The 26,351-nt window shown below is 45.4% G+C and overlaps 2 protein-coding genes across 4 annotated transcripts; one reads left to right on the top strand and one right to left on the bottom strand.

The window, feature by feature from the left end:
* Positions 1-146: 146 nt before the first annotated feature.
* On the bottom strand, positions 147-9,339 carry lim2.2 (lens intrinsic membrane protein 2.2). 3 transcript variants are annotated; one of them, XR_011191460.1, is made up of 6 exons: positions 8,839-9,337; positions 5,704-5,920; positions 5,264-5,404; positions 4,686-4,820; positions 1,528-4,400; positions 147-483 (listed from the first exon to the last, which is right to left on the bottom strand). XR_011191460.1 is itself a non-coding variant. In XM_015361524.2 (5 exons), the coding sequence occupies exons 2-5, from the start codon at positions 5,879-5,881 to the stop codon at positions 4,330-4,332; spliced, it is 525 nt and encodes a 174-aa protein (XP_015217010.1). In that variant the 5' UTR covers positions 5,882-5,944; positions 8,839-9,339; the 3' UTR covers positions 501-4,329. The 3 variants fall into 3 exon arrangements, 2 of the variants coding, with proteins under 2 accessions (XP_015217010.1, XP_006638011.1); XM_015361524.2 differs by lacking the exon at positions 147-483 and having other exon boundaries at positions 501-4,400; positions 5,704-5,944; positions 8,839-9,339; XM_006637948.3 differs by lacking the exon at positions 147-483 and having other exon boundaries at positions 501-4,400.
* A 2,621-nt stretch (positions 9,340-11,960) lies between these two features.
* Positions 11,961-25,008, top strand: ftsj3 (FtsJ RNA 2'-O-methyltransferase 3). The gene is made up of 21 exons (XM_069197478.1): positions 11,961-12,150; positions 12,685-12,790; positions 13,648-13,694; positions 14,395-14,474; positions 15,449-15,548; positions 16,119-16,313; positions 17,401-17,516; positions 17,603-17,707; positions 17,821-17,921; positions 18,292-18,378; positions 18,500-18,649; positions 18,927-19,062; positions 19,304-19,503; positions 19,598-19,712; positions 19,911-19,995; positions 20,598-20,757; positions 21,008-21,111; positions 21,319-21,421; positions 23,242-23,425; positions 23,547-23,641; positions 23,857-25,008. The coding sequence occupies exons 1-21, from the start codon at positions 12,084-12,086 to the stop codon at positions 24,068-24,070; spliced, it is 2,550 nt and encodes an 849-aa protein (XP_069053579.1). The 5' UTR covers positions 11,961-12,083; the 3' UTR covers positions 24,071-25,008.
* Positions 25,009-26,351: the final 1,343 nt, after the last annotated feature.

Raw genomic sequence — 26,351 nt, 5'->3', positions numbered from 1 at the left:
CAGTTGTTTCTTATTATCAATTGCAATAAGTTAATTAATGATCTTGAGTCGCGGAGCACAAAGGCAAAGATGCTCAGTCATGCTAAAGTTGGTTTTCTGGATTGTAGGAAGAAACACAAGAGGCTGAATTTATCATCAAACCTTGGGTGATTTATTGAAGGCTCTCAAGCTTTTGTTCAAGTTTGTAGTGATGGCAAAATCTGACCAAAACCCCTTCATTAATAAAGCAAGCGTATGGATAAGGGTGGAATGGTGATGTGGTGGTCTGCATCGTTGCCTCGCAGTGCTGGAGTCCATTCCTGTCCATTACTGGGGCGCTATCTGTGTGGAGCTTGTTCTCCCTGTGTTTGCTTGGGTTTCATCCGGGTGTGTCTCTCCCACAGTCCAAAGACATGCTGGTTGGTTATTTGGCTTCTGTAAACATTGGTGTGAGCATGTGTGTGTTTGTGTCTGGTTAGGCTCCGGCTCCCCAGCGACCCTGTACTGAGTGAAGAGGATTAGAAAATTGATGGATGGATGAATCTGGATATAATTTACATCAACTTTGTAAAGCCAATCATTTCAAATTCTTAAACTATTTCATGTGCCTTGGTAAATTAATCTGCGAACAATTAGAAAATAATACAACATTATACAATATTAATTTCACCAACCAGTAAGTGATTTTATTTCTAGTAACTGTAACAACAGCTTTCTGTTTTCTGAGAAATAATTGTTACAGGAACATTCAGATGATGCAAGATGTTATACATTTTGCTGGGATCTAACTTAAAGTCTGAAAAGATTAATTCCAATTTCTTCCAAGTGAGACGCAGTATTGAAACATTAATGGAACACGGAAATTGGATCAGGATGCGTTCTTCCTTGTAATCACAGCCCTGTGTAATTTCATCTCTCTCCGTGGAAGGAGATACAATGCTCAGGGCGCAATCCTGTATCCAACTTCCTATTACATTTTGCTGAAGTTATTGCTCAAAAATGACTTTTGAATACAGAGTGCTGAGGTCTACAGTCTGAGAGGCCAAATATGTGCTCCTGAGAGCTACTAAGACCACATCTGGCTGAGGATCTCAAACAGAGCAAAATGCGAAGTAGAGTCCTAGAGCGACTATAATGTACAAATACAGTTAGAGAAGCCCCCTCCAATAATTGAATGTGCTCATTGAAGCAGAAGGTAAGCTCTATGATCATGGGTTTGGTTCTAAGTAATTTCACTCGCTGACTGTGACCAGAATTCCCCAAGAAATTGGCTGAGCACTTCTAAGCATAGAGTTGGGCTAATCTGACAGGGTCTCTTGAATGTCATAAACATAATGACTCCTGTGGTTTTCCAGACAGCTCCAGGCCTGCAGTTGCTGTTGGCGAAGGACGTGCCTGTCCACCAGTCAGCACTGATCCTCAGGTATCTGTCAAGCCCTTTGCAGCCAGAGGGCGCTCCTACTCTGTCCTGTCCCTAGTTTCCTGTGCTTTGCTGTCCTTCCGGTGTCTCTCTCTCTAGGGCTACATATTTCCGGGTCACTCATTCACCTTCACTCAGCATTGACGTTCGGATGTCCTGAGACCCGCCTAGTACCAGGTCGCCCCACGTCTTCTGCTTGAGGTTTATATACAACTCCTGAACTGCTGAATCCCCCGTTCTGCCGCTACGCATATGGGTCTTTGACACCCTCCTGCCTCTACACGATTCGTCCCTTCTGACATCCGTGACAGTATGCAGCTGTGTTCCCTGCTGCATGTTAAAAGACAGGTGGATTGAAAGTGGACATGTCAGAGAAGCCAGCCTATATTTTAACAGTCTCCCCTGAATGCAGTCTTGGGGTTCATTGGCAAAGCTTTACTTTTCAAGATGCCCTAGAATGTTTTCAAATACAGTGGTGAGAAATTATATGAAATTATTTAGTAGGAAATTAAAGGAAATTGCAGGATTTTAACAATTGAGTGAAAAACTGAATTTTAAAATGAGTGTAAGTTGAATAAGTACAGTATGAATAAGAGAGACTGCAGAACAGCTATATCTTTAACAAGGTTTAGATATACAGTATGGAGATGATAGGCAAATTTTAATTGCATTGGACTTTGCTTTGCAAAGATAGAAGGAATGTGCTCAAATAAGACAATACTCTTAATTATCATCTAACAGATTAGTCCACTGTCCTCTTCCCAAAATGCTGAGGAACAGGTCATGAAGTGCAATACTTTGTACTTATATTAGCACATGTTTTGGGCGTTGTAACTTTGAAATTAGGGTCTGAAATCTAAAGTAGAAACTTGTGTTTCTTCTGCAGATGCAAAGGAGGCTTCTTATATAGACAAGAGGCACTTTTTACACACAATTGAAAATTCTCAGCCTTGTTGTTGAAGGTGCCACCCCATGATACTTCAGGAAATGACTGGATGAGACCCTCAGAACAATTACCTGCTTGCAACCTGAACTAAAGCCATTTTACCTTGGAATATTCAATGAACAGCCCCAGATAACTTGATTTACTCTTGGTCATTTTATTTGCAATATCCTGCAGTGCATGGAAAGTGAGGAAGAGCAGGAACAATGCCAAAGGACCACTCTTGGCTTTCTAAACTGCCACCCCTGACAGCACACAAGCAAACTGTGGCTCCGTGTACGGTCCTGGTACTCATTCAGTCTGGATGATGGAACTCAAGCTCAGGTGAACAGTAACCTCTTTCAGGTGCTGTTCTGACTGGGGTTGCAACAGTACTGCTATCCACACACTGGCATTTTTTCATAGAGTCAGGCATAAAATCTGAATAACATGACACTCTCAAGAAATCCCAGTATGGAGTGATCTTTTTTCAAAAAATAAGCATTTAGATTTTCTTTATTTATCTTTGTTTAGAAGATTCTGTCTATAGAAATGTGGGTGCTTTATGCACTAAAGGAAGAAATATTGATCTTTTTGATTTTAATTGCCTGCTGACCTCAAGGAAGGAATCCTTTGAAGGAGTAGAGACAAGTGGGCTGGTGTACATACATCTGTTCATCACTTTGGAAAGAAATTATCAGGCTGTCAGTCAGACATCCATTTTCTAAAAGGAATCCTTTATGAAAGAGCCTAAAAGGTTTATGTTCTCCCTTGTTAATTTATTTAACCGGGTAAATAATTACTCATAGTATTTCTTCTTGGCACAATAAGTTCCCGGAGCACTATGACAGCCATAATCATAAGGTGCTGCGCTTCAAAACTGATTCAGGATTGCGGGGGGGTTTGCAGTCTGGAGTGTCATCAGTCTGGAGTGTGGGAGTCATTCTAGTCATCAGTCTAAAAAGAGAGAGTATTCTAGATACTTATTTCTGGAGTATGGGGATGTTCTAAAGACATCAGTCTGGAGTGTGGGAGTGTTCTAAAGACATCAGTCTGGAGTGTGGGAGCATTCTCAACTACATCAGTCTGGAGTGTGGGAGTGTTCTAAACTACATCAGTCTAGAGTGTGGGAATGTTCTACAGCCATCAGTCTAGAGAGTGAGAGCATTACAGATAATTTAGGGTGAGAGTGCACTAAAGACACCAACCTGGAGTGTGGGAGTATGCTAACCACTTTTGTTTGGAGTGTGGAAGTGTTCTAAAGCCTCAGTGTGGAAAGTGAGAGTATTCTAGATACTTTAATCTGGGGTGGGGGAATATTATCAAAAGCCATCTAGAAAGCAAAACCAGTCTAGATACTTTATTCTGGAGTGTAGGAGTGTTGTAAAGATAGAGATCACAGGAGTTTACTAAAGACATCATTCTACAGTGTGTGAGGGTTCTACAGCCATCAGCTTAGAAGGAGATAGTATTCCATATACTTTAATCTGGAGTATGGGAATGTTCTAAAGAAAACATTCTGGAGTGTGGGAGTGTTCTAAAGTCATCAGTGTAGAAAACAAGAGTATTCTAGACACCTTAGTCTGGAGTGTGGGAATGTTCTAAAGACATCAGTCTGGAAAACGAGAGTATTCTAGATACTTTAGACTGGAGTGTGGGAATATTCTAAAGAAATCAGTCAGGAGTGTGGGAGTATTCAAAAGGCATTAGTCAGTGCTGTTAGCGTGCTCTAAAGCCGTGAATCAGGAGTCTGTGAGTGTTTTAGAGGCATCAATTTGGAATGTTTTGAAGATATCAATCTGGAGTGTGGTATTTTTTTTAACCCATCAATCAAGACTGGGAATGTATAAATGTCATCTTTCCGGAGACTGGATGCATTATGAAACCATCCGTCTGGAGTATGGAAATGTTCTAGAGACATCGGTCTGGAGTTTGAAAGTGTTCTAAGGACAACAGTCTGGAGTGTGGCAATGTTGTTAAGACATCAGTCAGGCATGTATAGGAGACTTTAGCTGTCATTGATGTTGGGGGTGCAGGGCTCAGCACCTTTCTTCTGATAGGCACAGAGGTGCAAAACACCTAGGGACAGTAATGAGAATAATTAATAATCATTGAAATGGAGGAAAGAGTAGGGACAGTCTAGGAAGGCAACAGAAGACTGAGAATGAACACAGATAGTCAGACAAACTAAGATACATAAAATTAGAAATCCAGCCTGTTGTTTGCAGAATAAAGGATTGACAGACTGACATACACATGCAGAAAACACACAGATGGACTGACTCACATGCACTGTAACACAGACCGAGACAGACTGAAACACAGGGACAGAGACAGCGGGACAGGAAGAGACATGTTGTTTACCGGCTGCAAAGGCAAGGAGGATGGCCACCCAGCCTAATATGTAGGACCAGGAGAAGCGCCAGTCCAGGTACCGCTTCCCAAAGAAATGGACTGTGACCCCAGTGTAGATAGACAGAGCCAGCAGAGCCAGGAAAGCTGGGGTAGAGAGAGGAAGAGGTAGAGAGGATGAGTGTGATAGAGAAGGATGAATGGGCAAGGGGACAGTGGAGAGGGTGCAGGTGTAAAGGTGGGAGAGAACATGAGAAAAATGGAGGGAGGGTGAGAGTAGTCTGAGTAAAAGAAAGACAAATGTCAGTACAGGCGAAGGGAAAGACTAAAGTCTTTTCCTGTCAGAAATCTGTCTGCATTTAATGGAGACAAAGCACGAGGCCCCCTGCTTTTCTTGTACTTCTCTCTTTGTGCTGTGCTCCTGTCCTGCCTCTCTGCCCTGCCTGCTATGGTCAATTCTTTTCTAAAAGCCCCAGCCCTCAGACTCTCTTCCACTTCTTCATTCCCACCCTCCTTTCCTGCTCCCTTCCCCTCTCAGCCCCTCGGTTCTGGGCTCTTCCTGCTGCGTCCTGTGCCCTCTCCCCCCTCACCTGACAGCAGCAGGGCGATGCCCCCGATGCGGATGCGTCTGCTCTTGGCTCCATTAGTAAAGGCGCTGAGACCAAGTACAATGCCCGCAAAGCAGCTCAGCACAGCTAGCAGCATGAATGCCCGGGTTGCGTCCCAGAAGGCTTTAAAGGGAGACAGACAGAATTCAATCTTCACCAGCCAATCAAGAATATACTTACTGCACAGGTAAGTTGTCCTAGGATATGTGGACTTTCGCTAACTCGAGCTTTCAGATCTTTCATTTCACTTATGTGTGTTACCTGTCTAATTCGTTGACTGTTAACTTATAATACAGTGATCACTAATGATAAAGAATAAGCAGGTATTTACAGCACAGTAAATTCCCCATAATAACTCCTGCATCACAGTTAATAGACTGCTGAACTGACAGACATATGGACAGCTCTCTCCCTTGACTCACCCACTGAAATGGTGTGGGAGTGGCATTTCCGATTTATGCAGAACCTCCAAAGGCCCTGATTGGCTGCGCTTCCAGAGTACCGGTATTGCATCCAGAAGTCTGTTGCTGTGGAAACGATGAGCAGCACCAGGGCAGCTACACCACAGAGTGTGCCCCCGCCTGCCAAAGTGTACAGCATCAAGGTGCAGCGTGGGATAGCACAGTCCTCCCGTTCTCACTGCAACTCACACAGAGAGAGTGTCTATGAGACAGGCAAGATGGACAGGAGCTTTAACAAAACATCAACACAAACCGCAACCACAAAAGTAATCAGGTTGATTTAAAACTTTTTTTCTTTTACAAATTTTTATTTTTAGTTTTTCTTTTTATTTTCTATAAGAATGCAAAGGGAATTGTAGGGAGAATGCTCATGGAGCCAGGACATGAGTTAGGAAGGAAAGCGGAGGAGCACAGGAGTGAAGAGGAGATATAGGGAGTCATGCAGAAATTCAGAATCTCATTCCTACATTCCTATGATCCTATTGATTTATTGACAGCCCCACCTGGGAGGAAGAGTCAGGCTTCCTTGCAGGAGAAAGGTGCTCCCAGAAAATTAACAACAGTCAAGTCCATCTGCTGGGTGTGAGCTCTCTTCAGCTGATTTAAACACATGTTTAATACTCTGGATGAGACCGTAAGCTATAGGACCTAGTCAGGGCATCAGGTAATTGGTACGTTGGCTTGGTAGCCACCTGGTACACAGACACCTGCTCCTCTGATTCTGATCATTCTAGTGTTCACTTGTTTTTCATTTTGTGTTTCTGACCCATCTTGGGATAGCAGGAACATTGAAAATGACTGGTTCTTCACCATTTCCCCTACCCCAATGCCCTGTTGTTCAAAAGCATCTGCAAGAACTAAGATGGCTGCCCTGTGGAAATCACAAGGGATCAGCATCTACAGCCAGTAAAAATGAGAGATGGGCTTATCTCTCGGATAAGGATCTTTCCCAGGACAGTCCAGATCCATTGTCAACACCCCTTAAAGATGGATGTCCACTGCTTGTGCCAGGTTGTCTGGCAGTGGGATAGGCACATCTGGAGATAATCCCAAAAGTCACAGGAAAAGGTCACTCATCCAGCAAGATGACCAATCAATTAGGTTGACTGCAGGATGTGGGTAGCTTCATGATTAATCACCACTTTTTCCCCAGTTAAGAATCAGTGCATCACCCCTAACTGCGTCCCCCTCTCTCTGCAGAATCTACTTGACTCACCGACAGGAGGACCACGTGCCAGCTGCACCTGCTGTCAAAACGTTGGGATTTAAACTTTTTCCCGAAGCGCAGCATGTAAAACCACAATTCTGCCTGAGGTCTAGCCTGCAGCAGGACCGTGCGCCCGCTTGATCGCCGGAGCAATATGGTCGGACTTTTCCGTTGACACGCCTGAATAGAGCATTATTGAGCAGCAGCGAGCAGCCGCTCCGCCTTGAGCAAACCGAGTTTCTCCCCTTTTACTGTGACTCGCCCCGACTCGACCCGACTGAGCAGTGATGTGCACAGACTTTGTCCCAGTTCATCTCAGCGCTAACCCGCACAATCCATATGAGGGAATCGACTGTCAGCGCGATTCTAGAGCAGCTCCCCCTTTCCAGAACTGCCTGGATTAGTACTGGATTGGCGCTGAGCCAAAAAGCACAGTTTGAACGGCGCTGCGACGGACCCAGTCAGCTGTTATCCATCCTTCTGCACGAATTAACATTCCATGTGGATGAATATAAGTGAATATTCACCCTCTCGAGAATAAAATGGTTATATGAATGTGTTAATATCAATTAAATCAATGTACAGTAAGTAGCTGTAGCTACTTAAGAGCGCCTGAATGTTGATTATGTTAGTGAGATTGATAAGAAATTTAGTGTAATCAACGTTATACTGTACTAAACGTAGTATCCTTGTTTTAATGTACCTCTTCGCTTTCACCTTGATATTATGAATACTTTTAAGTACACATTGTTTTTATGTATTGATAAATGTATTCCGTGAGTTGTTCAACCTTATGAAGACTCCTTGTTCTGCCGATTGATTCCTAACAGCCAATTTAAACTCGCGCGATTTACTGTTACAACTAAATATTGTGCCAGTACATTCACAAATTCCCTAGAGCTCACGGATAACTGTGATGGGTGTGCATTCAAGCGTTCGGATATCTAGACATGGTGTTGGTGAGCACAGGGGGAAAAAAAGTTTAAAATCCTTATATTATGAAAAGGGAGTCTGGAATGCAAAGTGATTACAGCTCATCAATGTTTAACTTTTGTTTTTTTCAGATGGAAGTGAGTGTGATGATCCAGCATGACTCTTAAAATCACCACTCCTTACAGCGATTCCTACAAACACCCTGGCCCGGCAGGACATAAGCATTGAAGAGGCGCACAGAATACATGCTAGGGGCCAAGACAGGACCTGAAGAATTGCCGGGAGAGACTCAGCAACCCTGCATTGGATAAAGTGGTTAGGAAATGGATGGACTGTCAGGCAGCTCCCCTGAAAGAAACAGTCAAGCTAGTCCCTGCTTGCAACGGACAGACAAGCTAAAAGAACTGAACCTCTGTAGCCTAGGGATAATGGAACAGGTGTACTCCTATTCAGAATCTTGAGTGGTGTTGCCAAATGGACCAATAGCACCACTTTCAAGTCATTAATGAAACAAGGATTCGAGATACTGAAAATAAGAGAAGGAATATTTAACATTGAGAACAGCTACTGTAGAACTTTTCTAAACAGAGCCTTGACCAAACTAGGGCAAGCCACAGAGCCATGCTATTGAAGCTCAGGGCTGAATCAACAAGCTTGGAAAAAGAAGAGCTTCTCTAATGACTCAGAGACACGTGTTGGTCAATAGTGACTTTCACTAGTTTGGAAAATGCTTAAGGTTTTAAACACCACTGAGTCCACTAATTGTGGTAACTTTAAGTGCCTGAATCCAAAGCAGTTACTACGGTCACTTCAAGGTCTGAACCAATGAAGGAAGGAATTAAGTTGTCACAGGTTTGTGTCTCAAACCTCTCCTCTGTTGGCATCTCCAGCTGCTAGAATTGCACTGGAATTGTGAAAAGACAGACAGACAAGCACACAGAATGTAATGGGCATACCTTTTCGCCTCTCTTTGATCGCCGTCTTGCACCACAGTCGTTATCAGCCAGCCTGCCCAGCTCTATCTATCCTTTTTAAGCCCTGGATCGGGGGCCTTCATTGTTCTGCCGACAATAGTGGGAATGATCGAGCGCACCATGTGAGAGAAGATAATCCCTCTCTTCGCTCCTCTGGTGCTGTCACACCCCTTTCGCCCTGCTTTTCTTCCCTTTTCCATGCCCTCTCTTCCCCTGCAGTCACGGACAGTTTTCTCCCATCTTGCGCTGCCGGGAGGGGGGTCTCTCTCTGCACAGCGTGGCTCCCTCTCTCCTGCGCCCCCCTTTCTTCATGTCCTCGGGCTCCCATTTCCCTCGTCCGCCTCTCAGCCCTGCGCTGGGAGAAACTCGCTGATCAGCCCTGGCATCGCTCGACATCATGGGACTGGCGCTTTTGTGTGAAAGGGCACAACCCCGGGGCGATCACATCAACACCACAGCATTGAGATAATTGCAGCACCTGCCATTCCTGCACCCTGCCTGCGGCCTAACCCCTTGCTTTCTGTCAGCAATTTCATGACATGACCATTAGCAGCCAGCGATCTTTGTACTGCATATTGTGAAGTCATGATGATGACTAAACAGGCTTCGGTGTAGTGGAGACTCACGGCGATTGTGACCATTTTTAATGTTTTTTTTTTTTTTAAACCTTGCATTTGAAAGGGGTTTCAAAATCATCTTCCTGAGATCCACTGCAACTGATGGAATTGAGACATGGTCCACAATTTCACCAGCAAAACAAGTTGCTGCAATCATTTTTACACCCACTCCTTAAAAAGCTCCTTAAAAATGTAAGGCCAATCACTTCCAGCCTTGATAGATCTAATTCTAGCATCAAAAGAGCTTCTATATAAACATAGATGGACACAATTTCTTTTTGTTGTTGACAGGCGTCCCAGAACACGAAGTCTTGCTGTTCATAACCTGATTACTAACTCCAGACTTAGTAAGAATCACTTGTGAGCACTCCATTAATAAATGGCGGAATTCTGTACAGCAAAAATGGGACTTTTGCATGCAGCTAGATTCAAACAACTGCCTTCAAACAACAAGCTGAAGTGGAACTTGACAGGTTTCATCTGTACTCAAAATATGCTTCAAGACTTGCAGCTTACAGGATACAACTAACTCTTTTCAAAGTCTTTCCAGGCCATTAAGAAACACATCCCCTAATACAAACTGCTGAAAATACAGTGAAATGATTGTATAGGCTCCTATGCAAACCATGACAGCCACAGACCACCACTGGTCATTTGTGCTGTTGTATCTGCAAAGTTCAGACCTATAGCTGATCCCTGTGTAAAATGACAGGTACCAACCAAGTGCCTTCTATTTGACATGTGACAATAATATTGCTGTCCAATACACATCACCTACCATCTACCAAGATAATGGACTGAGCTGCATTGTTGAAAAGCCTTTTTTAAATTCAACTTTTTCGGAAACTGATTGACTTGAAACTTGACAAATATCAGCAGCTTCCCCACATGCTTCACTCCAGCTCAACATCAGACTCTCTGACGTTGATACCAAAATGTTGGCATTGCTCCTGTTCAAATCCAGAATAGCCAATTGAACTAAAAATTGATCTTTATCACCTTGTGGTCACTTTAAATTGTTCCGAAAGGGTATCTCTGCATAAACCAAAAAGGCAGACAAGTCTTAAGAATTAAGAATCCCTTTGTTAAATAACACAGTGAACTCCAGCTTTTCCAACCCTCATCTGAGCACCATGGGGTTCAAATTTTCTAAATTGGTGTTGCATTTTAAGAACTGACAACATGGAAATTGATCAGATTAGGTTATCCTAGAACTGTTGCTTAACTCCAAATCCAGGCCAAGGTGTAACCCCATCATCCTTTCCCCCTGGCCTTTACCAATCATGGCCTCCTAATAATCCCCATCTATGAACTGGCTTCCTCCCTACTGTCCTCCTCCCTTTACAATTTTTTATATGTGTGTAAAAATTCTGTTTCTGTAATCTTCACCTCCCATGATTACTCATACTGATGTCTTCTGTGATAGTATCATGAGCATTTCAGTATTAATTTCATGAATCACTGCTTCCCTCTTGTGGTTGTCATTAAATTGAAACAAAGCAGGTTCTCTAAAATACAATAAGTGTTTTTCAATCCTTGTAACCCTGTAGTTCATTGGAAATTATCTCATATTCAATTAAGCTTATTGAAAACGTGAACAACTTGGTTGATTTTTAACTGTTTTCTTTACTCAGAGCTTAGTAGTCATCTACTAAAGCATCTTGTTTGTGTGTGTCATAATAAGTAGAACTATCATAGCGCGTATATCATAGACAGCAGCTACAGTATATCACCCTGCAACTCACAACTGACAACCCATTGAAGCTAAGCAGGTGTAAGCCTGGTCAGTACCTGGATGGGAGACCTCCTGGGAAAAACTAAGGTTGCTGCTGGAAGAGATGTCAGTGGAGCCTGCAGGGGGTGCTCACCCTGTGGTCCTTGTGGGTCCTAATGCCCACAAGGACAGGTACTGTCCTTCAGATGAGATGTAAAACCAAGGTCCTGACTCTCTGTGGTCATTAAAAACCCCAGGGTGTAGCCCCAGTGTCCTGGTCAAATTTCCCATTGCCCCTTACCAATCATGGCCTCCTAATATACCCCTTTATGAATTGGCTTCATCACCCTGCTCTCCTGCATTTTGAGTGTTCTGGTGCACTATGAGCCTGCTGCTGTTGCATCATCCAGGTGGGGCTGTACATTGGTGGTGGTGGAGGGGAGTCCCCATTACCTGTAAAGTGCTTTGAGTGGAGTGTCCAGAAAAGTGCTATATAAGTGTAATCAATTATTATTATTATTATCTGTTTCAACTTGGTTTAAAATTGTTGTTTCACTAAAGCTTTTTAAACAACTCTTAATATTTTTCAATTAATGATGTGCAGATACTGATGGAAAGGACCCTGCCAAACATCTTGTTCTTAGTGCTTCAAGCTCCCATTCAAGGAATTAGCCGTACAGTATGTCTAACGCCTAGCCGAAAATTCTTTTTTTTTAAAGTTCATCGGCAGTCTTTTGATGACGACAACATGAGTGACGCAGAATAGAGGCGCAGTAAGTGCACGTGTTGTTTTCCTTCGGTGGTGGATTGTCGGATGAGAGCTTGTTGGAGTTCGTAGAAATTTCGGACTAGAATATATTTATTTGTCTCTTTAACGCCCCTTCACCGGTGGAGCAATGGGAAAGAAACTTAAAGTCGGAAAGACCAGGAAAGATAAATTCTACCACTTGGCTAAAGAGACGGGTGAGTATGTTTCTGTCTTGTCGGTGGAGGCCGGGAAGACGAGTGTGGCCTCTTTAAGACGGGGTTGTCAGGAGAAGTCGGCTGGTCTGTAATGTATCATGCGAACCGGGCTCTTCTTTAAAATGCCCATCGAATGGCCGTACATTGCGTTTTTCATATATTAAAACAGAATATAGCATAACCACTGTCTACAAATAACGCACTATCTTCCTAATGCTTAGGAAGCTGTTCTGAAATTCTACAGACACCTAAGATAAACAGTTTTCTGTGATCCAGCAGTCTCCGGGAACTATCCGTGCTCCAAATCATTAGTATCAGTCTTACTGGGATTAAGGGCTCATTTGCCTAGGGTTTGATTTTGGGATCATTTAGCTAAGGCGACGAGAGCTGCTGTCTCGCAGGTAAACAGAGATTAGACTGCGTCGCATGCTGTTCTGATGATCTGTCCATGCTGCTGCTGTGTCTGTGTCTGTGTCTGTGTCGTGTGCCCCGTCGGTGTTCCCTCAGAGTCTTAGGCTGTGCTGTTACTTCCAGGTTACCGCTCTCGCTCCTCTTTCAAGCTCATCCAGCTGAACCGCAAGTTCCAGTTCCTGCAGAAAGCTCGGGCGCTGCTGGACCTGTGTGCCGCGCCGGGCGGCTGGTGAGTGTAGCGTGGAACTGGCTCACTTGTGCGTTTAAATGTTCATGGGGGGCGAAGATAGGTGCCCCCTTGAACTTGGGGGGGGGGGGTCATTTGCTTGGGGTCGCTGAAAATAGTAACGGCATAATTGCAACCTTAGGACAAGGAGCATAAGGCCACAGAAATGAGGCAGTAATGTGAATATATTACGAACTAAATGCTCTTGTGCAACATGACAAACCCATGTGCATTTACACAGCAGCTCAGACTTCAGCTTCAGTGTGCCAGGGAGTAGGGAAGTGTGCAGTACCTCTCTAACCTGTCCCATAAAACAAGCCTACACTCGGAGTTTCCTGCTTCAGCTTCTTTACGTGCTGTGTGTGAGGAGATATTGGTGAAGTGGTTGCCTAGTTACATGTCTATTATACATGAGAAATTTCACTGTGTACATTTCTGATGGTGTGGTAATCTCCCAATGAAAAATGTGCTAATTAGTAAAGTGCAGTAAGGGGGTATGTGAAATTCACTTTCACAGTTTGCACTTTTAAGACATTAATTCTGAAGTAAGTTTAGGGTACTGTACTTGTATTTAGTGTGATGTTATTAATTGCCTGTAGTCCCTGGAGCAATGCCCAGTGTTGCTTCCCTTCAGCAGTGATAGTTATCCCTGTGTTCCTGCAGGGTTTATGGGTGATTTATAATCCTCAGTGAGTGAAGACATGGAAACAGTAGTAATTATAGGCTGGTTGAGTGGACTACTGATTATAATGAAGTCATTTAGTGTCCAAGATGGAATGTAGTAGGATTTGCGAATGCATTGCATTATGTGTCTGTGGCGTTGCGTTTTTCTGCTTCTCTCATCTTGTTTCTCTCTGTAGGCTGCAGGTGGCGTCCAAATTCATGCCAGTGTCCAGCCTCATTATTGGTGAGTTCAGCTCTGTTTCTGTGTCTACAAGTGTGGTTTATATGTGTGTTTCTATTCAACAGGATTCATATGCTACCTGCATTTTAACATAATCCAGTCCTGGGATATACTAGAAAAACTGGCATGGTATTATTGGGTCATTGAATGTCATCCATTTTTATTAACTTGTTCCACATTGTACAAGTGTGCGTGTATGACCTCACGTGAGTCACACTGTTTCTGGTTTTCAGTTGGCTCAAAGCCCTGTTACTCAAACATATTCTTGTGCAGGTTGTACTTTATAGCTTTTGTAAAATTTGGGAAAAAAGGCATCTCACATTTTCTTACAGAATGGAGACTTAATATAACATATAACTTAAGCACTTATCATGTTCAGTTAAGAGAACTGTGATCTTTATGGGTTGAGAGGTACTAGGATTGGTCCCAAGTAATCTATAATTTAAACTACCAACTCACTTGATCACATTGCTCTGAGTGTTCAGAGATTGACAATTTAATGGTGATCTATAAAACCTGCTGCATTGGGGCTTTGCAGGACCAGCGCTGGAGAGTCCTGTGTTAATTATTGCTGTAAGCTCATGCACAGCAGCATATGCTGTAGGGCTAATGATCTGTGGAAGAACCACTGTGAGTGTGTCTCCTCCTCTGCCTGACATACTCTTTTCTCTGCTTCTCTTCCTCTCTGCCTCTTGCACTCCAGGTGTGGACTTGGTGCCCATTAAGCCCATCCCCAACGTGGTCACTCTGCAAGAGGATATCACCACTGAGAAATGCCGGCAGGTAGGGAGAGCTTAAAAGAAGTGAAACCCAATGTGACATGACCCTGTGATGTCCGCTGTGCCAGAGGGTGTGTTGGCTAATAAATTCATTCGTAGTTAAGCAAGTGACTGGGGTGTGGTTCGTGCAGTTAGTCCATCAGCTGTGTCGAGAAAGGCCTTTTAAATCTGGAAACTAGCCCAGCGAGGGAGAGAATTTATCTGCCCTGTGGGGGTGTTGGTAGTGTCGTTAATAAAATACTGGCATGCTTGGAATGTTAAATCCCTGAAATTAAAGTTTTAGAAAGTGAAGTGTCCCAACACATGACATTGAACTAGGATTGACAAGAGAGTGCACTTATACCACATTTTACTTAGTCAGATTTTCAGCCTTTTAAGGTATTGATATCAGGCAGTTAACACAGTAGAACTGCTATTTTTTTTAGCTTACTACATTGCTAACAGCCTAGTCACCCAAGAACCATATATTAGGATCTATTTTACATAACAGAGAAAAACATCTCCTGGCAGGGTTTTGAGGTCCATTAGCAGACTTGATCTGTAGATCTTAGCCATTATGTTGTATGGTGAGATTAATATTAAATAAGAATAACTGTTTAACTGTGGAGGTCAGTTGAGAACAAAGTCCAATAAAGACCCAGCCAAGAGGTTCCCAGAAGACAAAGTGACAGAAAGAAAAGAAAGATCAAGATGTGGCCTTAACAAGTGCAGGTGTCAGGCAGGAGAGATTCAGTCCTGCAGAGAAGAAGCTCTCGGGTGTGGCAACCTACTCTCACTGACATCAGGTGGCTCAGCAAGAGTGCTTTCTTGTCAGCCTTTGTTCGGCACCTTTATGCATTTAAACCTTTATGCTGAAGTAAGGGAAATAAACATAATGTGAACGTCTGCGTCATCTCCTGAGAACCCAGGGCGGGGATCCCTGGGGGTTTCCCCTGGCTGCAAGGCTGTCTTCCTCACTGTGGTGTGTCTGCCTGCTAGGCTATCAGGAAGGAGCTCCAGACCTGGAAGGTGGATGTGGTTCTGAATGATGGAGCCCCCAACGTGGGAGCCAACTGGCAACATGATGCCTACTCACAAGGTCAGCGGACTGGCATCGGCACTATTGGTTCTCCGAACACCAGACAAACACACCTGACGCACAGAGACTCGCACCAAAACAGGTGCACAAGCAGACTTGGCATAAAGCTGTCTGTAGAACCAGCATACATGCACACTGTCTTCTTAAGTAACGATAATAAAAAACTTTATTTTGATATAGGGCCTTTAAAGGTGGCTTCACAAAGCACTTTACAGAATGACAACAATAAATTAAAAGAATACAAGATAAAACACAATTACAATATACAGAGGAGACCGTAGATGGTGGTACTAAGAAACGAAGAAGCAGAGGGGTAAAAACTGGAACCAGTTAAGTAAAGGCTCTTCTAAAGAAGAAGGTTTTGAGTCTGGATTTGAAGGAGTTTAGAGAAGGTGACTCTCTGATATCCTTGGGCCACTGTGCCACTGTTGCCTTCCCTCTCTGTGACCACCCGATTGTACTCAGGTGTAACTTAGATTTCTCGCTCGCTGTCTTTCCTGCAATCCGTCACTCCCTTCGGTCTTCTGCCCCCGACCTCCCTGACTGACTCGCTCCCCCTCTTCCCCCCAGCCCACCTGACCCTCATGGCTCTGAAGCTGGCGTGTGAGTTCCTGACCAAGGGAGGCTGCTTCATCACGAAGGTGTTCCGTTCCCGGGACTACCAGCCGCTGCTCTGGATTTTCCAGCAGTTCTTCCGGCGCGTGCAGGCCACCAAGCCGCAGGCCTCGCGAAACGAGTCCGCCGAGATCTTCGTCGTCTGCCAGGGTACGATCCGCCTCCGGCCCCCCCGCCGCACGGGCGCCTGGCCTCTCCCGGGGTCTTCCCTGCCGGATGGCTGTCAGTCCCTTCTGTCTGATTGTTCGAACTCCATCAGGTTTTGATGTCGGTGTTCAGTTTGTTTTGGTAAAAGCATCATGATATTTGTGTCCGTTGATTGCCTGGATAGACTCTGGCTCCTGAATTAGAAGAGGTGGTTAGAAAATAGATAGTTGGATAGATCATGGTATTTTTATCATTGCTGATAATGTCTGATGTTGTATATTTCACTTATTTTGGGATTTAAGCATGTCCTAACCTGATTTTGAAATGCTCTGAATGTTTTTACCACAAAAAAACATGAAATAGCAATTTATGTGAAAGCTGAAGTCTCAACATTATCATTAAAAACAAGCCATTTGAAATCTACAATGTGTAAAAAATGCCAGAGCTAGTTTTATGTTGTCTCCAAATGAAGAGCACCATCTTGACAGTAAAAGCAAGAAATATAACCAAATTGCATTGATCTGCACCTGGGGTTGTAAATTTATTTCACTTATGATGTGAATGCCGTATCTGCTTATAGAGGAACTGATACCTGAATAAGGAAATATTATAGTTTAAAAATGAGGTCTAAGATGGTGTTTCCTGCTAGTTTTACCATAAGATAGCATAACATGCTGGATTAGAGAACATGTAATGCTACCTTGGATGGGACCCAACCAGATGCCTGGGAATGACCAGACCCAAATCAGAATTAAGCTTGTGAGATAAGCAGGGCACCAACCCAGAGATACAAAAGATGACAGATAACGCCGAATGAGTACACAACAGCAGTTGAAGGTGTGTGAATTTGTAGTGTTTAAGTTAACTAAAGGAAATAGCTTATAACATCCTGTTAGCCTGCATTTTTTTATTTGCATTTTTGTGAGAGAAAAAAAAGCATTTGGGATTTATGTCTTACTGTGACAATAGGAAGTCATGGTGTGGTGCGTAACTTTGGTATTTTCAGCAGTATTTCTTCAGAAAAAAACCTTTTAATTTTTAAAAGCTCTCAGTTCAGCTGCTCATGGCTGTTTTTGTGCTCTTTGTCCAGGTTACCAGGCACCCGATAAAATTGACAACAAGTTTTTTGACCCCAAACATGCCTTCAAAGAAGTGGAGGTTCAGGCCAAGACTGTGAAGGAACTGGTGCCAGTCAAGAAGCCCAAGGTGTGTCCCTGTGTGTTTGTGTCAGGATGTGTGTATGGCAGAATCTCTGTGTCAGTGTGCAGGTTGCTGATTGTACTCGATTGCAGGCAGAAGGGTATGCAGATGGAGACCTGACACTATACCACCGCTTCTCTGTGACGGAGTTCGTCCGGGCTGAGAATTCTGTGGACTTCCTTAGCAAGGCCAACGAGGTGAGAAGGCTGGGGGTGGAGGACGCCTGATTGAGGGGATGGACTGTACCATACTGCCACTGTTCCCCAACTCTCGTCACTGCTCACTGCTCTCTGCTCTCTTCTCCTCCTAGATCACCTTCGACAGCCCTGAGCTGGAGTTTCATTCATCCACGACCCCGGAGATCAGGGAGTGCTGCCGCGACATCAAAGTCCTGGGGCGTAAGGACCTGCGGTAAGAACTATGCACACACTTTGTTTAAACACCCTGCACAGTCCCTCTGCGTCCTATAGACACGCCCCACACCCCCAATACTCTCAGATTGCTCATTCCCTACGGATCCTGTACTCCTGCCCCACACCCCCAATACTCTCAGACTGCTCATTCCCTAGGGATCCTGTACTCCTGCCCCACTCCCACAATACTCTCAGACTCTGCTCCTTTCCGACGGATCCTGTACTCCTGCCCCACTCCCACAATACTCTCAGACTCTGCTCATTCTCTACTCTGTACTCCTGCCCCACACTTTCAGTTATACTGACACTCCAAAGACACAGTATGCTCACACCCCACATCCACGGTTATATTCCTACTGTTTCCTCAGGGCTCTGCTGGCTTGGCGAGGCAAGCTGCGCCGGTTCTTGGCAAGACAGCTGAAGGAACAGGCCAAGCAGCTGCACCATGAGATCAGGTATCTGCGTTTGCTCTTAGATTCCTGTTTTTAGCAAATAGTATTTTATCAATGAATTTTGTTGGAATCACAGCGATGTTTGTCAGTCTAACTCCCACAAACACCTCTTTCTCTTGATCAGTCTGAGCTCCAGCGAAGGTGAGAGTGAGTCAGAGGAGAAGAAGAGGACAAAAAAAGGTACAGAGCAGATGGATGAAGAAGAGGCGGAGGACGAAGAGATGGAAAAGCAGCTTGCAGAGGTCAAGGCTGACGAGGTGGCTGAGCTGCGCCGGTACGTTTTGCTCGTGTGTCTTGTCAAGTTTGCCCGTGGTGACGCGGCCTGCGTGCGTGGTGTGTGCGCCGATGGTGATGCGGCCTGCGTGTGTGATGTGTGCGCCCGTGGTAACGCAGTGTGATGTGCATGCCTGTGGTGACGCGGCCTGCGTGCGTGATGTGCGCGCCCGTGGTGACGCGGTGTGATGTGTGTTGTGTGTGCGCCCGAGGTGACACGGCCTGCGTGCGTGATGTGTGAGCCCGTGGTGACGTGGCCTGCGTGTGTGCTGACACAGGAAGAAGAAGAAGCTGCTGCGAGAGCGGCGCAAGCAGCGGGAGAGAGTGGAGCTGAAGATGGACCTGCCAGGGGTCTCAATTGCTGACGACAACGACTCCAGCCTCTTCTCACTGAGCACCATCAAAAAAGGAAAGGTACAGACTCCCTGGGGCGCTGAGACTGGACACACACACTGCCGCTGGCGCTGTGGCACAGACACACTACCACCCTGGGGCGCTAGGGCTGGACACACACAGAGACACTGCAACACTCTGACAAGACATACGAAGTCACTGACTGACGCACACATTGAGATGCTAACATGCTCGTGTGAAATTGCTTGCCAGCTATGTGATCTGTGGGTTGCAGTACATTCTTTCTCTCTCGTCCTCTCAGGCTCTTGGCGAGATTTCCAAGGGGGACATGCAGGGTGCTGATGCAATCTTGCAGGGGAGAGAGGAAAATGAAGAGGACATGTACCTCTCCGACCCCGAGAGTGATGCCGTCTCACTGGCCTCTGACCTTGACCCTGAAGACCTGAAGGAGGTGGAGCAAAGACAGAAACAGCTGCAGCAGAAGAAAGCACCTCCTAAAAAGTACAAAAACCACTGTCAGTCCTTCACAACTGCAATCATGGCACTGTAGAAAACGATTTGAAAATGAACAGTGGCCTCGGTGTTTGTTTTCCAGAGTATCGTTCAGGGATGAAGAGGAGGAGGATGAAGGCAAAGGAAACGAGCTGCTGGTTGACCTGGAGAGTCAGAGCGAGAGGAGGGAACGTGAGACCGCCCTGTGGTTCAGTAAGGTGTGTCACACAGGGATTAACACACAACACTGCTTATTATAATAACCTTTGGAGGAAGGCGCAGGTTGTGAAAGAAACCTTGCCTTAGCAAGTTTCCAGGAATCCTTCTGAACCCTCTTTAGTACGTATTGTGATTGTATTCGGGTCTGACCTTTTTGTTTAGATTTCCTGACCGCCCTCTCTCACCTCCCTCTGCAGGATGCTTTCTCAGAGCTGGACCTGGAGGCCGATGCCGAGACGGAGATCAGGCAGACAGAGCAGCTGCGTGACCAGCAGTTCAAAGGTCAGTTTCTGTGATTGACTGCAGGGGGACATGGTATACTCGGGGGGGGGGGATCGACTGCAGGAGCAGTGTATCGGCACCGTGCTATGTTCTGCATGAGCTCAGCTGACAGAGGTTTGCTGTTCAGAGCAGTGAGATCAGATCTCTTGCTGAACAATGTGAAGTCATCAGCTTGGCTTTGCGATTTTCCTCTCTTCGCATGTGGGAAGTGTGAGTTAGTGCATAATTCATGAGTGGTCTGCAGATTGGGTAGGGCCGTTGTTAAGAGGAGCATCAGAGAAATGGAGGGGAATAAGTCTGACCACTCACCCCCCCCACACGCATCTCAGGATGATTTATTTGTGTTCGAAATTGCATTGACCAAATTTGTATGCCATTAGGAAGACTGCTCGTCATGTCTAATGCCTCTCAGGTGGAGGATTATGGCTGTACATCACACTGTATAAAATGGGTGTAAATATTAGTCTTCTGCATGACCGTCTGCATCTGGTCCTGCAGGAGGGACTAGGCCAAGCTGCTGGGTTCCAATATTTTGCACCTGGCGTTGTGATCGTTTGAGTTTGGCAGAGCTCCTTAATCATGTGTGCTGATTCTCAATTCAGGAAAGGGAGGAAAGAAGAAGGGCCAAGAAAAACAGGCACCTGCCGAGCAGGGAGAGGATGGCCCTGCACAGGGAACACCGGAGCAGGTCAAGGACGAACATGTGGAGGACGAGGGCAACAGCGACTCTGATGATGACACCAGCAGCAGTGATGATGAGAGGTCGGGAGTCATTTCCAAAATGCTTTGAACTGCACTCAGAGTTGTGTCTGAGTGGATTGCTGCTGGCACAGCTGGTGCTGTATTCAGCCAAGAATGAACCTTTATGTGTAGGGTGTGCAGTGTCCGAGTCTGTTGAATGTGTAGTGTGTTAGTACATAGGGGTGTGTGTTTTTTAGGGTGTCACTCTGTAGAGGGTGTGTACTCTGTAGGATGTCTGTAGAGGCTGTGGTAATGTAGTCTCTCTGCACAGGGAGATTGCCCAGATGAAGAGCCATGGTGGAGCAGGGCAGTCCGGCCAGGGAGCTGCGGAAGATGAAGATGGGGAGTTTGAGGTGGTCCCCGTTGAGAGCACAAGTGAGTGACCGTGCAGGACCCCTGAGGGTATGGATACTAGTATTTCATTGACATTACTAATGCTTGGAAGAGAACTTAGAGGTTAGAGCTTATGGTAACAAAGAATCACTTTGAGTCTGACTGGGCATTGCCGTGAACAAGGCCTTGGTGCTACTGAAGATCGACAAGCGATTTCTTTCTCTGAGAGCCTGTCTGTCTTTTCTTTAGGTAAGCGTGCTCGTATCCTGGACCCTGAAGGACTGGCTCTGGGCACACTGATTTCCACATCAAAGAAAAGACGCAGAGACCTCGTGGACAGCTCCTTCAGCAGGTAAAAACAGGCTACTGTAAATTAGATATTGAAGCTTAAACATATCAACACTTGAGATGTGGCTCACTGTCATTAAAATATACCACCACTGAGACTTGCTATCATTAAAATATACCAACACTGAGGCTTACTGGCACTGAGACTTGCTGTCATTAAAATATACCAACACTGAGGCTTACTGGCACTGAGACTTGCTGTCAGTAAAATATACCAACACTGAGGCTTACTGGCACTGAGACTCGCTGTCAGTAAAATTACCAACACTGAGACACGCTGTCAGTAAAATATACCTACACTGAGGCTAACTGGCACTGAGAGTTGCTGTCAGTAAAATATAACAACACTGAGGCTTACTGGCACTGAGACTCGCTGTCGGTAAAATATACCAACACTGAGGCTCACTGGCACTAAAAGAAACGAATTTAATTTGTGGAAGACAAAGTATTTTGGCCGACATGGCCACCACAGTGGTGTAGTATATAGCATTGCTGCCTTGCAGTGCAGGGCCCTGTGTTCAATTCTGGACCTGGGGTGCTATCTGCATGGAGTTTGTATGTTCTCCCTGTGTTCGCATGGGTTTCCTCCCATAGTCCAAAGACATGCTGGTAGGTTAATTGGCTTCTGAGTATACTGACACTGTTGTGAGTGTGTACATGTCTGTGTGCTCTGCAGTGAACTTGCACCCCTTCCAGGGTCTGGATCTCCTGCACCCCAGAATTGGAAGAAGTCATTAGGATATGGATGGATTGAAAAGTATTGCCATCCTGTGTAGGGCAAGGAATTATGGAGCTGGAATCAATAATGTGCATTTAGTAAACTCAGTCACTTTTAATAAAATACAAATTGTGTTTTTTGAGAAACAGGGCATGAGCATTGTACTTTTCTCTTTGTGTTTTTGGGCACAGTGACAGTTCCAGTGCACTAAGGAGCTGGGTTTTGCTCCACTCACCTCATCCAGTCAGACTTTCTCAGTGAGCAGATTTAGATTCAGGACTTGTCAATACATATCCAGGGACTCTCTTGCCCTTTTTTTGTCACTTCCCACTACATGAGGTTATTGATTAGCCCACATAACATCCTTTCCATAGGTCAGTACTTCCTAGCCTCCTCGAACCCATGGCGAGATGGCATGAACCTAAAAAATCTGTGGCGTGCTCCTCCCCTCCCTGCACAAAACAGACAGGTCTAAATGAATTTGTTCACTGGGCAAATTCACATTGGCCTCTTAATTACCTTGTCCTGGGAGGAAGTGATGACGTGAAACTAGGATCTCTTGCTCATCCGCTCTCGTGTGTTCTTGGTTTTTATGTCCGTCCGACCGGAAAACATCGACTCGCTTGACATGAACAGTCTTAGAGCATGGCCTCTGCCCCATGTATATACACTGAACACATAACATGTTATTTTACAACCTTTATTATACAAAATTAATTTATATAAACAGTAATTTCATTTTTTTTATGTTCTCCAAATGCTGCATGCCCCTTCATGTCTGAAGGCATGAGAAACACTGCGATCGCTTACTTCAGGTTGATGGCCTTCGGTTTGGTGTTTATAATGTTCCTTCCCCAATGCAGTTCTTTGCTTTGTATTATTTTTGCAGTGTCTCGAATGTTTCAGTCAGGGGTCCCAAGTCTTTGCATTTCCACTACGGCTTCTATAACGCGTGCAGCCACACCTGCTCTGAGTTTTCTGGGTTACCAATGAACAAGCCTGCTGCCACCCGCGCCGCTGTCTGGAGGTCGCTGTGGGGGCAGGGGGCAGGCGCGAGGGCGTGCGGCGGTGTCGGGTGGTCTGTAGCGGTGTCTGTCCCCGCCCAGGCATGCCTTCTCGGAGGAGGTGGACGAGGTACCGGAATGGTTCCTGGAGGACGAGCGCAAGCACCGGCGCCGGACTGTCCCGGTCACCCGGGAGATGGTGGAGGAGTACCGGCAGCGCTGGAGAGAGATCAACGCCCGGCCCATCAAGAAGGTGGCTGAGGCCAAGGCCCGGAAGAAGAGGAGGGTGAGGAACGGAGGGGCGGGCCAAGGGGGGGGAGGAGGAGGAGGCGGGTGGGGGTAAGCGTTCCGCTCTGGGGTGCTCTGCTGGTGGCCGTCTGTAAGCAAGCTCTGTCTCTCCGCATCAGGTGTTAAAGAAGATGGAGCAGGCGAAGAAGAAGGCGGAGGCCGTGGTGAACACTGTGGATATCTCCGAAAGAGAGAAGATGGCCCAGCTCAAGAGGTAACCCAGCCCTTACCCCTAGCACAGATCGCCATCTCCGCAGCCGAGCCAGACAGCAGTAGGGCACGCCTCAACAGTATGAAAGCCACGCAGCTTTGAGCTCACTTTAAAATAACAGCACACAGACACTGTCAACTGACTCATTGCCCCCAATACTCTTGTTCTCTTTGAGTGCTGTCTTTAACTGCCCCATCGCCATCTCCTCTCCCCTCTAGTATCTACAAGAAGGCCGGGCTGGGGAAGGAGAAGAGGGAGGTGACATACGTGGTGGCCAAGCGCGGGGCAGGGCGCAAGGTGCGCCGTCCGGCGGGGGTGAAGGGCGTGTTCAAGGTGGTGGACTCCCGGATGAAGAAGGACATGAGGGCGCTGAAGAAGAAGGAGCAGAGAGAGGGGGGCAGGCGCCAGCACCAGCGCCGGCGCCGGCAGTAACCGCTGTCCTGACCCTCCTCGGCCACTTCCTCCTGGACTGTCATCCGTCAGCCTTTTTCCACAGAATGAGGCGCGAGTTTTCAGGCAGACTTACTCTGCATCTGTTTAATTCACTCACCATTTCAGGCCCCGCTCTCGTTGCCTGGACTGAGACCCAAAGTCTCAGCCTAGGAGCCCAACGAAGGCTTTCCAGTCCACAAGATGTAGTGCAGATTCAACTCACCAAAGTCCTGTGTCACACATTTTCTGAAATCCAGATGTTTTGGACTGTTGTCGGGGATGATTTTGGTGACGTATCCTGATCAGAATGTCTGATTCAACACAGGATGCAAAATTGTGATTGAATTAACTGAGGCTACTGTAAAAACTGCAATGAGTTCAGACTAAATACAGAATCCAGACCCCCTTCTTGGCTGCACAGCACAAGCAATACCTGCTGCTGTGAGAGCTGGAGCACACACTGTCCCTGGAGGTGGCCCTTCCCCTGCAGACTGACACCACAACCCAAGGCAGGAGGTGTGGGGGACTAGAGGTGAGCTCTGCTTAGGTTCTGTTGTAGTGTTGCTCAATCAAGTGTACTCTGTCTCCTTCTTGAGGAGAAATCAGTGCAGTGCAGCCAAAGGATCAAGCAGTAGGCCTTTTCCCTGTGAGTAGTATATATTTATGAGAACAAGTAATAGGTTTATTCCATGCGGAAAAAAAGAAAAATCACAACGTTTTGGCCGTGGAGCCTTCTTCGGGTGTCTCACATGCATTTCAGGAATAACCATAGTATCAATTCAGGAATAAACCTATTACTTGTTCCTTTGCAGCCTACGCATGCTGACGCAGCTACCCACCTGAACTACATATGTGTATGCCAGCTGGACTTTGATACTCTATGTAAATAAGTTTACAGCAACAATTACAAAAAATAAAATCTTATTAGTAGACATTGATACTATGGTTTGCTGTTAAGAGGTTTCTTTGTGGAGTGTCTTTATTTTCTTCCAGTGAGGGTTGTATGAAGTGTTTTAAACTGTTTTTATAGTGTTTTTTATATAAAAAAGTTGTTTTTATCCTGTTAATTTCCTTCTTGAAGGAGGATGTGCATAAACCAGCCACTCGTTGGTTTGTATAATACAGTGTGATATCGATGTGTGACTTCCCATTCAGTAAATAATTCCCTACTGCAGCTCTCCTGGGCCCTTGAAAGAGCTGGGGGAAGCTGTTAAACTGGTCCAATTAAGCACGTAACTCAGTCATTTAACTTAAGAGCTGAGTTAGAATGGAAATTTGCAGACCCAGGAGCACTGGACTATAAGGGAACTCGATGCAGTTTTTGCAGGAACTGAAAGCTTTGGAAAAAGTCAACCCAGGGGTCTTTAGGAAAAAGAACTAAACTAAGAGTATGTGTATCTGCAAGTTAAGACATGAGGCATGTTGTGCTGCACAAACGGCAGCATGTGTAGGGGGAGCTGGGTAATTCTGTTGTTGAAGCTCAATGCTAGGGATAAAAAAAATGGGTGATCGAGGATATTGGATCAATCGGCTACTAACAACCAGTTGAAGAAGATGGACAGAGTGCCCTGCTCTCATTTCTAACCGTCATTGCAATCTTACATTCCAGTGGCGCCAGAGTAAGGGAACCTCTACCACAATGCTCATGAATAATCAGAAAAAACAGCTTTTGCTTCACGCATCAGAGAATTTCTCACTTAATCATTGAATTAATCATCCTCACCTACAAGGAGAAGACCAAGCTTGGACTTGGAGACCACTTTGTTTCCGTTATTTACAGATTCCAACATCCTCCCCATCATAAATGGGAAATAGTTTGGATTCATGGACCAAATGCCCACCTATGAATTAAAAATTGAGTTGAGTGATTGATTTTTGTCTATTTCATCAAACTCTATAGGTGTTGCAATGATTACATGAAAAGCCTAAAATGACTGTTTTCAAATGTTTAAAATATTGATAATAAAGGAATTGATTTAAATTTGTAGCAATGTGATTATATTGAGTAGGGTGTTCGCTGGCCGTGTAAATGCATGCAGTGAATGGGGCAGTGTTTGAAAATGGTCTTCGATTTAAAAGCTGTTTTGTCTCTGTCTGGGTTAGTGATGTTCTTAACAAGTACACTACTAGCTTTATCTTGCAAACGGGCAGAATCCTGCAGACTGTCGCATGTTAACACGGTACTTCAGCAGTGGGAAACTAGAGTTACTCCAGAACAAGACCCAGCAGTTCTCGGCTGACCGTATGAGCCCTAAACCTACGCCGCCGAGCACGAGCGGAA

This window comes from Lepisosteus oculatus, chromosome 13 (assembly GCF_040954835.1).
Source record: "Lepisosteus oculatus isolate fLepOcu1 chromosome 13, fLepOcu1.hap2, whole genome shotgun sequence".
NCBI classification, from domain to species: domain Eukaryota; kingdom Metazoa; phylum Chordata; class Actinopteri; order Semionotiformes; family Lepisosteidae; genus Lepisosteus; species Lepisosteus oculatus.
Note: the sequence above shows the minus strand (reverse complement) of the source record. Positions and strands in the feature narration are given on the sequence as shown.

Excerpts from the sequence above, each read along its gene's own strand:
- lim2.2 (XM_015361524.2), bottom strand. The coding sequence starts at position 5,881 with ATGCTGTACACTTTGGCAGGCGGGGGCACACTCTGTGGTGTAGCTGCC. Across the intron at positions 5,405-5,703 it reads CTCCCACACCATTTCAGTGG|CCTTCTGGGACGCAACCCGG; the intron begins GTGAGTCAAGGG and ends CTCCCTTTAAAG. Across the intron at positions 4,401-4,685 it reads CCTCCTTGCCTTTGCAGCCG|GTGTTTTGCACCTCTGTGCC; the intron begins GTAAACAACATG and ends TACTGTCCCTAG.
- ftsj3 (XM_069197478.1), top strand. The coding sequence starts at position 12,084 with ATGGGAAAGAAACTTAAAGTCGGAAAGACCAGGAAAGATAAATTCTAC. Across the intron at positions 20,758-21,007 it reads AGCAGCAGTGATGATGAGAG|GGAGATTGCCCAGATGAAGA; the intron begins GTCGGGAGTCAT and ends CTCTCTGCACAG. Across the intron at positions 21,422-23,241 it reads GTGGACAGCTCCTTCAGCAG|GCATGCCTTCTCGGAGGAGG; the intron begins GTAAAAACAGGC and ends GTCCCCGCCCAG.